Source organism: Nestor notabilis, unplaced genomic scaffold (genome assembly GCF_000696875.1).
Source record: "Nestor notabilis isolate BGI_N333 unplaced genomic scaffold, ASM69687v1 scaffold8144, whole genome shotgun sequence".
Lineage (NCBI taxonomy): Eukaryota > Metazoa > Chordata > Aves > Psittaciformes > Psittacidae > Nestor > Nestor notabilis.
Genome location: NW_009925116.1, coordinates 10,099 through 27,945, shown reverse-complemented (window position 1 = coordinate 27,945; position 17,847 = coordinate 10,099). Strand labels below are relative to the sequence as shown.

General features: G+C 37.2%; 1 protein-coding gene across 1 annotated transcript in view; it reads right to left on the bottom strand.

Annotated features, from left to right (window-relative positions):
- Positions 1-12,548, bottom strand: part of LOC104404464 (ethanolaminephosphotransferase 1-like) — a 35,107-nt gene extending 22,559 nt beyond the window's left edge. The window contains exons 1-4 of the mRNA XM_010012899.1: positions 12,486-12,548; positions 6,847-6,955; positions 4,684-4,758; positions 20-288 (exon numbers count right to left, since the gene is read on the bottom strand). Coding sequence (XP_010011201.1) covers positions 20-288; positions 4,684-4,758; positions 6,847-6,955; positions 12,486-12,515 — 483 coding nt within the window. The 5' untranslated portion in view covers positions 12,516-12,548. The remainder of the gene's footprint in view (positions 1-19; positions 289-4,683; positions 4,759-6,846; positions 6,956-12,485) is intronic.
- Positions 12,549-17,847: the final 5,299 nt, after the last annotated feature.

Below are 17,847 nucleotides of genomic sequence, written 5' to 3'. Positions count from 1 at the left end.
AGGAATGATAAATACTTACCACTTGGCTTATATCGTATCCCCAAGGAAGGAAAAGAACTCCTGTGTTATATTTCTCCCAGTGTGAACACATAAAGTTAAACAAGACAATGCTTAAATATATATACATTGTATATACAGAAATTCCACTCTTCCCATTGTCCCGGGAACAGACAGAAAAAAAAGAAAGCACAAAAATGGAGGTAGCCCAGCTATCCAGCCCGTGGTCAAATAACTCTCCCAGAGGAGTACTGGACTGAGTCCTTCGAGCATGTTTCCCATCTATGGAGTCTAGAAGGATTGGGAAAGGAAAAGAAATAAAGAATTAGAGCACAACAAAAAGAGTAACTTCCTTCACATACACTTCACTACTGCCACATACAACATATGGGAAAAAAACATGAAAGACAGAAAACTGAAGCACAACAGTGGCTTCAATACCAACATTTTAGGATTGCTTGTAAAACATTTGCTTCAATTATCATATAATTCTTCTGTCCTTACCTCAGCTCTTAAACTAAATGCCACCTTCATTATGAGCTTTAGAAAGACATTCATAATTATTTGTCCCCAGTGGCCTTTAAACACTTTCATGTCAGTGCCTACAATCAGTTTCTCAATGAAACCCCTGAAAAGTGTCCATAGGACCTTTTGCCCATCCACTGGTGTTGTGGACTCTCTGAGACTTCAGACCACTTATTGAGTAGAATCACTAAGGCATTTAGGTTGTCTGATGCTAAATGCCCCAATGACTAACTGTTCCGTGGGACCTTCAAGGACCAAATGTCACAAAATGTATTTGTGTGTGTACCTACGTAAGATGTTTTAAAGAGTCTTTTGGTTGAAATCTTAGGATACAAGAGCCAGCAGTATGCCCAGGTGGCCAAGAAGGCTAATAGCATTCTGGCTTGCATCAGAAATAGCGTGGCCAGCAGAACTAGGGTGGTGATCATCCCCCTGTACTCAGCACTGCTGAGGTCACACCCCAAATACCATGTTCAGCTTTGGGCCCCTCACTACAAGATAAACACTGAGGTGCTGGAGAGGGGCCAAAGAATGGCAACGAAGCTGGTGAAGGCTCTGGAGAACAAGTTTGATGAGGAATGGCTGAAGAAACTGGGGAGAAAAGAAGGCTCATGTAAACGTTATTGCTCTCTAGAACTACCTGAAAGGAAGCTGTATGAGATCAGGGTCAGTCTCTTCTCCCACATAACAAGCGATAAGACAAGAGGCAGCAGCTTCAAGCTGTGCCAGGGGAGGTTTAGATTGGCTATTAGGGAAAACTTCTTCACTAAAAGGGTAGTCAGCCACTGGAACAGGCTGCCCAGGGCAGTGGTGGAGTCACCATCCCTGAAGGTATTTAAAAGACCTGTAGATGTGGCACTTAGGAGAACGGTTTAATAGTGGACTTGGCAGTGTTGGGTTAATGGCTGGACTTGATGATATTAAAGGTCTTTTCTAACCTAGATGATTCTACAATTCTACAAATACCTTATTGTTAAGGTGACTTTTGTGTTGGTCACTTAAAGTTCTTGAAAGATGCCCAAACGCTCTACCGGATCTCAATCTGAGGATGCAGCTGGACAATACAGTTTGAGTCGATCTGAGAGTTCACTGCTGTTGAACTCTCAGCCTGCTCAGCTGGTGGAAAGACAACAAATACTGCATTTTCTTCTGGGTCACTGAGCAGAACTGGCACTGTGAATGGTACAAAAAGGAAGGGACGTGGCACAAGGGAGGGGCTGCGAACGCAGGGAGGAGGAGGAAGGGGGTCTAGCAGCTGTAACCTTTCTTAGTTGTATTGCCAAACCATACCCTTAATCTCTTCTCTGAGCCTGTGCTGGTGAGAAATAGAAACATTTCCTTGAAGTGAAGTGTGAATATACAGGATGAATCTCTTAGGAAAAATTACACAGAACAAGCCTTACAGATTACTTATTGTTACCCTGAATCTCAAAATAACATGGAGACTTTTGTTTTTCTTTTTAATGTTACTTGGAAGGTACTGTAGCTAATAATTATTAGCTATTGATCATTAGTAACCCAAAACTGACTAGAGATACAGCTCAGCAGAGTGAGACCAAAGATTCCGCAGCTGCTATAGATCATATGTTACTTACTTCTCCAGATTATTTGGCAGTATTCTGAGTTTTGTTTAAAGTAAATATACTTCAGGGATCTAAACCAGGAAAACATGGGATTTCGTTCTGTACAGATTTTAGACTATCTCCCTATTCGAATACTTAAACAGCTGTGAGATCTCCTCCTCTCAAATACAAATCTCTTGAGACAGTTCTTACCACTCTAAAAATTACAGATCTCATAGAGGATTTCAAATATGAATTGTTGGCATCTTACTGAAATGCACAGAAAGAAAACTGTATAAATTTGAGATTACTTGAATAGTGTTGCTACAAAAGTAGAAATTCTTTAGTCTGTTAAAGGACTGTGCCAAATAGGTATGTAAATATACCTAAACAGTTTATGGTCTTTTATATTTCAAGAACATCTACTCAAATTGGAGAGAATTCATTTATAGGCACAATACTTTTTAAAAATGAGAATGATAGAAGATTTGTCTGTTCGTATATTATGTTGTCCCAAAAGAATATTCGTATTAGATACTGAAATACGTACATCACAGTGAAAGAGTGGTTTTCATTTTGCAGGAATTTTAGTTTTACTAATAAAAGTTAGGTTTATAATTGTGTCATAAATTACAGTACTTCTAATTACAATGAGCATGGAGAAAAATATGGGAACTGTATAATGCATATGTAAAATTGGATTTTCACAAATCTTTACCCACATTTTTCATGTGGTTTAACTAGTTTTTTAAGAGACTGAAAATACTTTCTGGTTTAGGTTTCAGTTTTAAATCATTCACACCAACAACACTGTATGTTCAATAGTGGACATACCCTGTGTCACACTTCCATTGCTTTGGAATTCTTATATTACAGTTTTGTCTCATAAAGGTTTATAAATCTTCAGTTTTATAAAAGTTTATATAACTTTTAAATAGTGGAATTCAAAATAACAGCAAAGAGTACTCCATTTTACGGAAAGGGAAAAGATACCAAACCACCTTAACAAAGGGGAATAAAAAGAGCAGCATACTAGGGAATTTGGAGAGAGTAACTGTGTCATTAAAAAGAAGCTGAGAGAGATTAAAGCTACATATTTGGTTAGTTATTATGGCTCTTTGCAGTCATCCAAAAGGAAAACTTTGGCCATGCAGAATTAAATCTGAGACTAAATATTTTATGAAGTGGCTTGGACAGCAGACATAAAATCTACATGTACATCAGTTCATTATAGCTTTGACTGTCAACATCATATTCCTTGTCTTCCAAGTATTAGGAACTATAGGCCTCACTGGCAAATAACGTACATTAAGAATCTCAGAAGCTGAATTTCCAATAAGCTTTCAGTGGTGTCATAAACTAACAGCTCCGATTTGTAATTCCTATTTATGAAACAATAGCCACTTCATTAAATTCTATACAATTACATAAAGAATTGTTTTCACAAAAGAAACTGCTGCTTCTGCTAATGATTATGGAGAGCTGTTAGGGAAATCTGACTGGTAGTCAGACTCGAGGGACTTCCAGTGATTTTTATGGTATAAATACAAAGCAATTCTGAACAAAATAATTTTGGCACAAACTTGCCACTTGAACAGAAATGCCAAGGCATTTACAATGCAGAGGGAGGTGTCTGCACAAGGGGATACTCCCAGGTTAATCAAGATGGCTCTACATGCATGGGTCTGACACCAGAAATGGCCAGCATCTTTGCACAACACTGCAGTGTACATCTAGAACACATAAATATCTAGCCTGGGTATCTTAACTTTGGCACAAAACCATATGGCTACACACTGCGGTGCAGGGCCTTGTAAGAACCAGCTCCAAAGAAAGGGTACATTTACATAGCACAGTGCAGCCCATGTAACTATACTACCTTGAGACCAACAAAAAATAAACTCTGCTGCACCACATTGCGGAGAGACTAGTTTGGAATGAGGGAAAGCAAAAAGGCCATGCCAATGTGGATCTCACTCCCACATCTGCATCAGCTCAGATCTACGTCTTCACACCACTGCACAGCAAGGTGCAATGTACCTAAAAATGCAGCCACAGTGTGATATAAAAAGTAAAAATGGAACAGGAGGCTGAAACTGAGGTGTAGGTGTTATGAGGGAGAAAAACAGCAGCAGGAAATTAAAAAAAAAGACACTTCATCTCCACAGGAAGCTCAGGCCTGTCACCACATTCATACCATCTCTCCTGACACACCCCCTAAGCATTGAACCGCCTAACACTTTAAAACACAGTGCTACACTCGTTTTCCTTTTTCTCTGCGTTACTCTTTATTTTCCCTGTCTTTGGAAACACCCTCTGTTAATGCAGGTCTCAGGAAGCTTCTCAGAATGTCATCAGCGGGAGCCAAAGATTTTTATGAAGCCAAACACCAGTGACTACTGCAACATAAAGATTTCCATTGTTCCTCTAAAACAATTTGAACTTTCAAGAGGGATAAGAGCTACAGTTACAGAACCTCTAATATATAATTATATTAATTTACCCACGATGCCTTTTCATCTCAACATCAGCAGCAGTGCACTAGTAGATAAAACTATATGAAGATGCCAGACATGTAAATTATTTCATTGTACTTTACCTAAAGCATAAGCACAAAAGGTGGTAAAAGCACTGAACAGCCACACCCAGGTGGGAACAAGTCCAGGACTGGTACCTGAAATAAATCCAGTAGTGAGTCAGTGTAACTGTGGTTAACAGCAAAGAAATCCACTGAGATATGCATATACATATGAACAAGCTGCCACTACATTAAACAGATTGAAACAGTCAGTTTTGACCTTAACTCACCAGTAAGCTCTATCAAAGAAGCAGTGAGCAGGTTTGAATGTGTTTACACCATAAAGGACAGAAGGTAGAAGGGATTTGGTTTTGAAATGATTCTGGTATTGCACAAAACAATGACAGTAATTAGGCAAAAGCTTTCGCAGTCATGGGAAGATTATCTATCTACAAATGAGTTAATGTAATATTTAAAGGAGACAAAAAATGTACTTTTCAAGAATGATCATTACTATTAGTGCCAATGTGCGGTTTGTGTAGCCCTTTTACCATACAGATCTGAACAGGAAACCTTTGTGCTTTGACTAGGACAGATATTAGCACCTCCCTTTTTTTCCCTTGGAAAAAAAAAAAAAGAAAAAGAAAGTTGAATTGGACAGAATCAGGGCTTTGTTATAACTCTGCTGATAGCAATAGCGCAAGTTTATCATTGCTTTTTAAAAGGAACCAATCCTTTTTCCAAAATGTATTCTATTTAACTTAAATATGATCCAGCAAGGACTACACCAGCACTAAACAACTGTTAGTAAGTGAAAAGCCCTCTCAGGGTTCTGGCATTCAGCACCTGGAATGCTTGCACACAGGGAATGCTTGCACACAGAGGTGTGCCCTTGCTGGTCAGGGAGATGCCAGTACCTAAAGCAGTGCCCTGACCACTGCCTCATCTTGCCACTCTGAAAGAAAAGATGGTAAGTTCTGAATCCTAGCTGCAAATTTGCAAACTGTAGAATGAAAACCAGCTGTCCAGGAAATGAAGTCCTTTATTTCTGATCCTAGGTATGGGATTGATATATGATACTCAAAAGGCTCATTAGGTTGCATGAACGGTTTCAATCAATTGAGAAATGATGGGCGCTGTTCTCATGTGAAATGGAGAAGGGGCTTGCAAAGTACACACAGAGGTCCCAACTCTAACAGACTTAATCGCCATTTTAAATGTCTTCAAGTTCAATGTGTGTCTACTGGGAATGTGTCAGGGTAAAATTATGCCATTAGAAGATCTGTGCTGGATGCTCTTTTGTTACAGAACTTGGTAAATATCAGCTGCATTGGCAAAAACCGAAAAAAAAAAAGAAGTATAAGGAGGATGCCAAATAACTAAATAATATGCTGGTACTGAAAACTTAATGCTCACACAGGATTATTTTTGAACCAAAACTGCTAATAAGTATCCTTGCCTCTGGAATTGTTGTGATAAATGTACAAACAGCTCACCCCAAAGGGTACCTCCTGAACCTAACCACAGGCGTAAGAAAGACAGCAAAAAACCCCAAAACCCAAACATAATGGTTTCAGGAAATAAAAGTGTTGGGTCTTCACCAAATTGCCTAGTTTAAAAAGCAGAGCTTTTTATGTATAAATCACCCGGGAGATGCTTACTACTTTCTGTAGGCTCCAAGCTTGTCTAAGAAGTCCAGAACTGTATGTGCCCTGCTCTCAGGAGCAATCTGCTCCAAAAAGCTTTTGACTTGGTCTGCCACAAGGAGCAAATATGGACTTGGACTTTGAAAGTCATCATTTCAAGAGACATTTGTTTAGAAACTGTTTCTTCTTTCTCTAGAAGCAGCCTCAAATGAGAGGTGGAGTAACAAAAGGGAAATTAACTTGTTCAGGCACCCATTTAGGTATTAGGAAATGTGAAACCCATTAGATTTTTATGAAGAACATTAGGGTTGGTTTTGGCTGTATATTTAAATCCTGAAATACACTTTAAATAAAATGAGATATTATCATAGACTTCGAGCAGCACATGCTGAAACCCATATTTAGGGAGGAAATTAAACAACATTTTTCAATAAAATGATCTAAATTTACAATGCCATGTGTGAGGTCAGATCCTCCTATATGCACATGGAGCCTCATTAAGGGAATGAGTGGAAGATTCAAGTATCTGATACTTCCCTGTATAATTCACAAGTATGACATAAGCAACTCACTAATCATACAACATGAGGATATTTACCTGAGGCAGTATAGTCCCAGTCATAGGAAGATATTAGAAAATAATTCACTAAAATCATGACAAATCCAGAGAATGTTAACACATTGGGAGCGATCCACAAAGGCACTATCTGTTAAAAAAAGAAAGAAAAAAATGTAAGAAAAATTCTATTTCAAATTGTAAGTCCTACTTTAATTAAGTATTTTCTATTTTTTATCAGGAAAGGAGAAGCCTGTAGATAATATCAGCAATGTTATTTGTGCGTATTTTCCCATTTTCAAATTAAAATACAGTTTTCATTCCTGAAATTTATTTTCAAATGTGATGTTCTGATTTTTGTGACTGCAGAAAAAATGTCATTTTAAAATGTTGCTTATCCTATGTTATACATTATCCTTATTTTCCCAGCCACCAAGGAAAGCTACTCATGATTATGCGTATCACAACCGAAAGAAGGCTGCAGCACCCCAGTGTGGTAATTCAGCGTTCACCTGGCAGATTTCTTAAGCATTCTATTCCCACGCAACAACAAGGGAATTTCCTCCTCTAAAATAAGTCAATAATTTCCAACTCAAAACATCAACAAAGTCAGGCACGGAGTGCATTACTCTTTCAGGCTCAGAAGATCTCCTTGTTCAAAGCAGTTCCCTACTTCTCTGGACAGTAACTTTCTGCAGGGTCTCCCTCTTTAGTCATAAATTATAAACACTCCATTAATTCATTTTACTCCATTAACTCATTAGAGTGCTGAAAAGGACTCTCTGACTTCGCCTAAGCCTCTAATTCTTTGCCCCATTAACTGTTCTCAGCTATTCATCCCCTGCAGCTTCGAGGTATTCCTTATGCTGCAACAGGGATCCTTTTTGATAATGCTCTTCCCAAGCAACACACTTTCTCCAGAATATTTTCAGAAGCAACATACACAGCTTCCTACATGATTTTTAGACAGAAAATACTTGCAGAAATACAAGTATCAATCACTACCATCATTCAAATTCAGTATCAATATATTCAAGCCATATAAATATTGGAGACTTATAATTAAATTCTTCTGAGCGTCTAAGGATTGAAAATATACATAAAGTACTTCAACACTATAAAATATTACAAAACAATATTAAAGAAAAAAGTTAAATCATTTCAGATACTAATAATAGTTTTGAAATCAAATGTTTTGTTAATTTCTTTGGACTAGTCAGATGGACAGACATGAATATATATCATTTTGTATACATATTTACATTTCCTCTATCCTATTGCTACATGAAAAATTTGCATATAAATCTGAATGCTTGGACTGATTATCCTGACTAGATCCTCTTTTCTACTATAGAACAAGAAATAATATTCAAGAAAAATGGTGCAACTGATGTTGTACAGTGTAAACGTTCAAAATTCACATGAAAATTCCTCAATATTTTTCAGTTACATTTCTTTATATTTTTTTAATAACATTGGGAAAAATATTAAATGTGATAGTCCCTTTCCTTATGAATAGGATTTTATCACTGATTTAAAGATACTGTACGTCAGCTTTTGTAGTATTTAAAATACATAATGGAACACATAGAGCTACAATTAAATTCACGTATCTATCATTCTGAGTCTTCAAAAGCCCAATTCTAAATCCCTAAGAAAAAGTGACAGCAAACGTTTCCTGAAGCTCCTTTAGGAGAACATCTCAGGAGGAATCCTTCACTGCATGGTCCCCTCTTCTTACAGTGGCTGCATGTTCAGCGTGCAGCAACAGCAGCACACCTCCTAATTTTGCTACCAGCGGATGCAGAAACCTTGTAAAATGGAGGCTTGGTATGAATTGCCTGCTGTGGAATTTATCTGATGTCTATGACCTTATATGAAATAAGGACAGACACTGAAGGAATCACAGATCAGTCTCTTTTAAGCTAAGACGTAGACCAAAACAGTGCGTTAAGACAACCTGTGGATGAGTCTTTTACATGGATATACAGAAGCCATCCAATATATTGTTTTAAAATGACTGATTTCTCCTGTATGATTCATAATAATTGTTGACTATTAAATAAAGTGGGGCACCATAAGTGTCTGCCTTCTAATTAGGCTCATCATTCTAAGTAGTCACAATGTCATTATTAAGTTGTTAAAGGAAATAAATTTATGCTTACACAGTGCAAACATGAAGAAGTTACTTTAACCCACTTTCTTGCTAACATCATGTATTTTAAGAAGGAAACCATCAAAGGATACTTACAATCCCTTTGGCTAGTAGACACACCGTGGAAAACAGTTACAGGAGATCTATCCTCAGGAAAACAGTCTCTCCTGCAGTTAAACCCCTAAGCACATTCTTTTGATCCTTAATGAACCTAATCTGACTAGGTATTTGGAAGGTATCTGGAAAGTATGCCAGTTGCAGAATCCATTTTGTTACATTTAATGCCCCTTATTCTTTTGGTTGGTATTATACTTCCATCAGCCTATTTCACAATTGAAAAATTACAGGGTGTTAAAGACTAACTTTTACATACATTGGAAAAATACAGCCTGAATTTACTAGTATCCTATAGAATGATATCTTGCAATTTTTAATATCTAATTAACAGACAGTAGGAGTCTAATACATCAATGCGCTACATGATTAATACAACTGGAGATGCCTCTGGGGAGAATCACATCTGGTGTCTTGCAGAAACATTTTAAGTTCCATTTAAAGTTCTTGTGGAACTTTAAGTTCCATGAAATACTCATTTTGTTTTAAAGGGCCTATGGCCGTTCATGCTAAAAGCCTTAACACAAACAGCAAATGTTTTAATGTATCAACTGTCTATTTGAATAACAAATAGTACACACACCTACGTAAAGCTCTGCTCAAACTTGAAATACCCCTTAACTAAGTCACTTGAAACCACTAAAATTCGGTTCATGCCCAATTCTAGTGATAAAATCGAAGATTATAAAGGCAACAGAGGGGGAAGTAATTGACTTCAGTGAAGCTGGCACACACCTGTGTATCCCAGTGGGATTTCCTCCTTTTCCTCTCATTGTCCTGCACAAATGTGATTCCCCATGAATACAAACAGAGGAGGAATATTCAGTTCATGTAGTAGCTAAGTAATACTATCTATTAGTGTCAGAGACCACATGACTGTGCTTTACTAAAAAATACAATATTTTAATTAAAGGAAAAAGGACAGAGCACTGAATTAATAAAAGACAAAATACCTACAATTGCAAAATCAGAATAATTTTAAACATGTAGAGAAATTTAATTGTTACTCTGTAGTTTCATATAGGTGTATAGTTTCATAAAATGTGGAAAAGCTGCCATGGACAGGAGTATCTCAGAGTACTTCAAGCCCATTATAGAATCCAGGCATTAAACTCTACCTTTCACTTTCTGCTTTAGCATCAGATTCAACACATTTCTGAACCACATACATCCAAAAACCACACTGAAACTGACACAAGCACAGGATACAGTGCATAAGAAAGATGTCTTGGAAGAGGAAAGGGAGGAAGGTGATGCTCGAGATTTTCAGGCATATTTCTAACTTAAATGCACAAATTCTTTGCTTTCCTAGCATCCCCACCACAGGTAAATGAGCTGGGTTATGACATGTTTTCAGTTCTTGTTATGTCAACATCCCAACTCATAAATTCCCTTATCATCTCTAATGTCAGGCTCTTCTTATAACATAGAAAATACATCTTACAATGAATGATAATGTCTCATACATAGAAGACATACTTTCCAATGAATTCTGTTGTGGAACACAGACAAACTTGTGTTGCAAATAGGACTAAACTGACAGATGAAAGGCCAGAACCAAACCCCAAGCCTCTGTTCTCATAGATTTGTTCGTTTGTTTGTTTGACTGGTTCTGTGAATTTTAGAATGTTTTACTTTTAATGCCTCTAGAATCTGGTAAAAACAGTCCCTGTGGAATGTTTATTTTCACCAGATTAGAAACTAAAAGCTAATCAATTCATATGTGCTCTCCCAGTTCTGATTTTTAGGAGCAATTAAGATGACTCTACTGCAATCTCCATTACATATGCTTTCCCCTCTGCAGCTGTGCATTCCCAGCTCCTCTGCAGGAGTCTAATTTTACCTGGCAGTATTTTTCATGTTAGAATGACTACTTCTACAAAAACTGAAAGCAATATAATTTCCCTCTAAATCCTTGTGATAATCACTGAGAATTATCCTGCAATGCTGCTCTTGCACCAGAAGGCAAAGCAGAATGTTCATTGCTCTATCTTCAGGGTTCAAACCAAACCAAATATTTAAGTACAGACAGCACCCACTCCAGTCTTTGGTTCTGTGCTCAGATCTCCCAGCTTTTGGAATAGGTTTTCAGTCCTGTGCTCTGGTTTAGGTTCTCTTCCAGCAAGAAGTGAACAAAATCACGTTCACCTAAAATTTAAGGAGGTTTAAAAAAATCTAAAGAGGCCACATTTTTTTTAGAATCTATCACCCTATGCTACATGGGGACAGTCAAGAATGTTGCTTTTCTTCTGGAGAAACCCTGCAACCATTCAAAGAACTTAACTTCCAAAGGAAGTTTTTAGCTGATAATATTCTCCCTTGAATTTGACAGTGGATAAATATCCATGGATTTCCTAAACCAAAGTGCTAGCATACAGTACAGCCTCTGATCACCTACTGTGCCAGACTCCAGAGTGCTGAGGGGGCTTTTCTGCTTCATGGTTTTCTCAATATTATAATGGGAAAGAAAACAGAGCCTCTTAACTGAATTGTTGAATTCAGTTTCTCATCTTTGAATTGCTTTTCTCCCATACCTTATGCGGGTTATTTTTTAATTCTTAAGTTAGGTCATATAAACACTTTTCATGAAATTACATTGAGGTTATGAGCAAGAGATTGATTTTCCTGCTATATCAAGCATAAACAATACCTGAGTTATAGAACCCAAGGACAGCAGGTCCAACAGCACTCTGACCACACACATCCTTTTTGTTTGTATATAGGTTTGTTTTCAAGCCTGCTGCAATTTAAAGATTTCCTCTAACATGGCAGATGCAGAAGTCATTGCTTCCTCAGAGATCAATAAGTTCATATTTATTTCAGACAAAGTTGTTGGGGGTTTTTTGCCAACAACATCAAAACTGATTGCGAGCTGTTTTATTTTTAAAAACTGCAGATCATAATGCATTCAGGAGATGCCGTCTTCCAATCGTTATGGTGATCATGGTAACCGCTCTCGTTCTCAGCTTCTTAAAGAAATGTCTAGCTCCTCTGAGCAAGTACCCTTGGGAGAAAATGAGACAGCACTTGCATAAAATCATGTGCACGGCACAGAGAGAAAGCCAGGCTGCTGTTAGGTGGCATATGTTGCACAAGAATAATTTGTATGCAGGAAAGCCCTCGATACCTGCAAAGCTGTTTAATGAAAGATGTAAAAAGGAAACAGATTCTTTTTGTATAGCAATCAGAAAAAAAAACCCAAACCTTGTTTTTGTAATAAAAAACCTGCCTCAAAATCCAAACATACTCAAATACAGCTATATATCCCAAAACATGTTTCTCATATACAAATATCTTAATTTCAGCTTTACTGATCACTTTGTATTTTTAAATGAAAATACATGTCGTATTTAAAAAAAATAAATAAAATCTTACATCATCATGTGATGTTTCTATTAAATAAAATTCTTACCTTCATAATTTTGTTCCAGATAGGCTGCATAATATACACAGATAAAGGATTTGTGTCCACAGCATTGTACTGTAAGGAAAAAAGCAAACATGTTAAACAAAGCACTAAGCAATGCATATTTTTCCATCACTGTATATTCTTCAGTGTTTAAGAACAATCCCTCTGAGTGTGACTGGTATAAATTTATTTTATTCTGATGACTACTCATACAGCTTTAATTTAATCTAAAAGGACTGGCCTGGTTTAAAATTACTTTGATAGCAACTGCGTGTACTAACACAAAGGTTTAGGCTTGTGAAATGGCAAACAGTTCTGTAGTCACATTTTCCTTTTAAATTCTTGTTCATCGTTATCCTATAAGACTCTGCATTTCTACCATATTTTGGATTTAATACCTTTATTTGCACTATTAGTAATGCATAGTCTGAGTAGCAGTTCATTGCTAGTATTTGAAATATATAGTGCATATGGAATATGGTCTTCAGTGGAATATTTTCTCACAGAGATACATAGCTTTTGACACAGTAATACAGTTGCATTTGCCCTATGCTAATTAATGTAAGGTGATACTATTATAAAAACAAGCTCTAAATTAGCACAGCTCATTACCACAATAAAATGTACCTATTGGAGTGACTTGTAAAAAATTATGTGTGTTTATAAATTCCAGTAAGTACATCTCTGTTCCTTTTGCAGAAAATATTTCAGAATTCAGAGCCCATCCCAAATTGCTGTTATCTTTCTCCTTAGAGGTCAGGAACAAATTTAATCCTGCCTTGAGATTGCAGAACACAGAACAATCTGATAATACCACCCACAAATACACTCGAGTCCACAGTGGAAGAAGCTAGGCATCACTGGGGTGGTACACGTAATTCAGAAATTCTGAGACTTTGGAAGTGCATATATGGCTTGTGTTGTTATATGTATATGACTCCTATAAAGATTCAAATATACCTATATGCAGCATTGTCCAAACATCATGCACGGACAATGGGAAGAAGAGAGAGATGTATTAAACCACAATTTGTCAAAGCCGTTCACACGCAGAAGAGCTGACGACAGAAAGGCTTTCATGTCACCTAACTTTAGATAACAGCTAATTGTTCTCTCTCTAGTTAATTTATCGGCCTCTCTTAGCCAATTAACCTCTGGATGTACCACTCTGGATGAACCACTCTCATCCTGTACCTGTTTCAAGTCATTAATTCTCAAAGGAGCCTAGACACATGTCTTAAACTTAGTCATCTTTCAGATGACTAAAATCTGGCAAGATTAACCTCAGCTTCAGTATCCCCATCTCCAAGCTCTTACATGCACACACACTTAACCTGCACACATCTGAGCTAAGAGCTTTCAGTGGACAAGTGCAAGTGGGACAAAGGGTGAATGCAGCCTCAGGTTTTGAATGCAGTATATGAATTTTCATCTAATCTTTCTAAGGTTATAAGGCTATGGAGTGCTTAAGAACTCTTCCACACATATCCTTTTCCTAGCTGCATACAAAGGATATGTTTTTTCTTTCTGGGCAAAACAAACCATTTGCATAGTTATTTTGTAATTTATGGTTAAGTTTTAATCACAGATAATAAATGTAGTATGCTTATAAAATTAATATAACACAGCTACACATTGTGCATTCATACAGACAAATATCCAAGAAATCACCTATCAACCACTGGTCAGACAAAGCAGACTAACTTTCCACATGGAATAAAATATACAGTTTAATGAAATATACATTACCAAATTTTTTTTCTAAAACTATTGGAAGTGTCACTTCAGTGTATCATTTTTATCTGCTTCTGCCACCCACATTATTTAAAACATGAGACAATTTTGTCATCAATGGGTTTTCTGCCAGAATATATATTAGAATTCTTACATATATAGTACATCAGGGGGAAAAAAAAAAAAAAAAAAAAAAAGATGAATTTGCAGGTAAAAGTAAAGTTTTCACTATTCTGTATTTATTTGCAGCTCCAAATGCTGTATTTTATACCTTATCTTTCAGACACTGAATATTAAAACTGATCGATCTTTTCATGGTCCATCTTTCATGCAAATTAATGAAGAAAATTCAGAGCATCCACTAGCACTATTGATGTTCCAGGTAATCCAGAATTACCCAAAGTTTTACTGTAGCTATTAGCCTCAACTGATATTCAGAGACTATTTGAGGTATGTAATAATTTGCTGACCAGCAAATTCAATGAATTCAGCCATACCTGGATAAGAATGTCCAAAGGTCAAAATATGTGACCTGGACTCGTCCTCCTGCTTTGGCTTTCTCCTTTTTCTCTTCCATGCTAAACTTTCAAAATCATGAATAAAATCGCAAAATCCTAGTTAAATAACAACAGTAAAATAAAGCTTTCTACCCAAAATACTGACTGGCTGTCCAGAACTATCACTTGCTCCTAGGAATGAGAAAAAAGAAAACCAATTTCATTTCTTTAGAATTATTTTCTTATATAGGAAATATAAGAGATTATATAGGGATTATGTATTTTCTGCATTTTCTTAAATGGAAACTGTAAGAGATTACGTAGCTTTCCAACATATTTCTATATAAGAGACATGAACATAACACAGTCAGCTTTTTGTTTGTTTGATCATTTCCAAAGCCAAGCACCAAAAATTGAAACAGTACTTCTTAGAAAAAAAGTAGAATTACAGCCAGCTTCTGTCATCTAAAAACAGTTCAAGACCCATCGCACTTCATCCTGTTCATTCCTATGTCTGTGGATGACTGTGGTCCTCTGGGCAAGGAAAGAACATTCAGCAAATGTGCGGAAGAATGGAAATTTGCTCTTCCCTAATCAGTAATCTGTTGTAGCCAAACCAAAGGAAACACCCATGGAAAAAGCATTCTGCTAGCTTTCTGCCATGGCAAAAATAAAACTTTAGAAATAGAATCTGCTATACAGATTAACACTCTGCTTTGCTCTGCTCCCAAGGAGCTGCTAACTTCAAGGCCATGAAATCCTCAGGAGCTTAATGGTCATGGCTGCTCAGAAAAGCAAATTACCGAGTAACATGTTCACATCACGATCAACAGAGATGAATGTGAGAGTGCACTGAACCTGATGCTAAAAAAGTATTGCTATCTCCTGTTGCATAATTCTGTCCTTTTCAGGGCGCTTACAAGGTGGAGGATAAGCATGTTGGAAGTTTTTAAGTGCAAAAATGATACAAGTGCTAAGTACTCCCCAGTAAACACTTTCTCCACTAGAAAAGGTATCTTCATTGTCCTTATGCAAAGAAGAAAGACTTGAATTAATCAGAAAGCTTCTGTGTAAATATTTTTTTAAAATAGTTGTAGTACTTGGGAGGGAATGGCAGTAGTGAAGGAATAGGAAAAATGGCATCAAACAGCTCCATCTTACCCCCAGGTTTGAAAATGCTTCTGCTGTTTGTTTTGTTGGGGTTTTTTAATAGCTGATAACTCATTGACGGCCATCTGCTTTCCCTCTCTGTATTACTAACGTCTTCTAGCAGAGCTAGAAATGACAATACAGACATCAGATACATATGCACAATACACGTTGACTCAGGCAGCAAACTTAAAATGTGTTTTTACTCCATGTTCTTGCATCTTAATCTCCATCCAGGGGATTCAGCAAAGCATCAAGGCTGTACTGGTCAACTGCCTTAGAGAGAAGAGGAAATATGAGAGGATTAAGGTGGGGAGGAGAAAAGGTATGAACGGTAAGAAAAGTAGGAGCAAGGAAAGAAAAGTAATTGAGAAAAATAAGAGAAAAAAAAATGACCCAAGACAAAGGTCAGAAGACAGACAACTGTTCTATAGTGACAGAGCAGAGCCAATCCACCTATTGGGTCAAAAGCACTCGCAGTGACCAAGTTCTGCACCGCTAAATACAATACAGACGGTAACCTTCTGGCTCACACTCACACACCTTAGAAATACCTCCTCTAACTGCAAACTGGTCACATCCACACTTCACAGTATCTGATGGAGGGCGTTCGGGCCTCATTATCTGGCCCTGCTCACCTAAGACATTATTAGCAGTGGGTATGTTTCAGTTCAAAGTATTGAACCAATCTAGAGACTACACTGTAACCCAGCAAAGTGGCATTTGTAGAGCATGGAAGTGAGCACTCTGCATATTCAAAAATCCAAATGCACATGTTCGGAGAGAGCTGAAGGATGGAAAAAGCCAAAAAATGGTGTGTGCTACCTCCGGAATGGGCTGTTTCCAAAACAAAGCCTACCTATTGTCTGGGAGAGACCTTCTGGAAAAGAAAGAACCAGGGAGTGAGCTAACCATTAATCACAGCAGCCAGCTGGATGGGTCTCCACTAGAGTTCCTGGCCCTCTCCAGACTTGCACTGTGGAGGTATCCCAATAATAATATTTTGGAATGACTACCATGAAGAGAAAGATATAAAGCATGTCCATAAACTTCAGAGTCAGGAGAGAAAACAAGTTGCAAGAAATGTAGTTGCCTTAATTGCTGGGAGATAATTATTTCAACTCAGGCTGCTCCTTATGCTAACAGATTATTCCTTCCCTGTACTTAAATTATCTTATTTCATGTAGCACCATACTGTACCATACAGTCATTACGCATTCAGAGATACAGAGTAAAACTGTTGTGCACTGTTTACATTTGAATTGTTGGCATCAAAATGACTCCGTAGATTTTAATTTCATATTAGTAGCAACGAATTTGCAACACTTCACATTCCTGCCCCAAAATCAGTAGATTTTTTTTATTAAATTCATGAACCAGCACATGATTTATTATCTCCATTGCATATGCTGGAAGACTGAGGCACAGATGGGCTGTGATTCACCCTAAGAGTATATAGCAAAGGAGATAGCCCATTATTGTTAGAGGTGTCATCTTAATATACATAATTTAAGTATATGCATTACTGTTTATTCAAAGAATGTCTGCCCATATTGACTCAACTTTATAATTGAGTTCACTTTTACAAGAGGAAATAAAGAAGGCTATTAAAAATGTAAAAGCTGAAAAGTGTCTTTCACAGATAAATTGTTTAAAATAGCTATATATCAGAGAGTAATCATGGTTTAGGTTGCAGTATGTTGAATATATGGTTCTGTGATTCCTCAAGTATTACATGTGAAGTTACATGCCTGGTACAGAGGAATACACTAGCTGTTCCCACACGGAAAACATGAGCACCATCTAACGACAACATAAGGACTTGGATGAAGACCAGGAACATTGTGGTACCTGCCCTTTTCTACAAGCAAACTCAGCCCAGTCAGGCACAGGTATGGAAAAGCTATAGCTGTACCTATGTGCTGATGTTCTAACAACTCAATGGTCCTGCAGGCTTAGGGAACCTCCTCTTAAGTCAAGTGTTC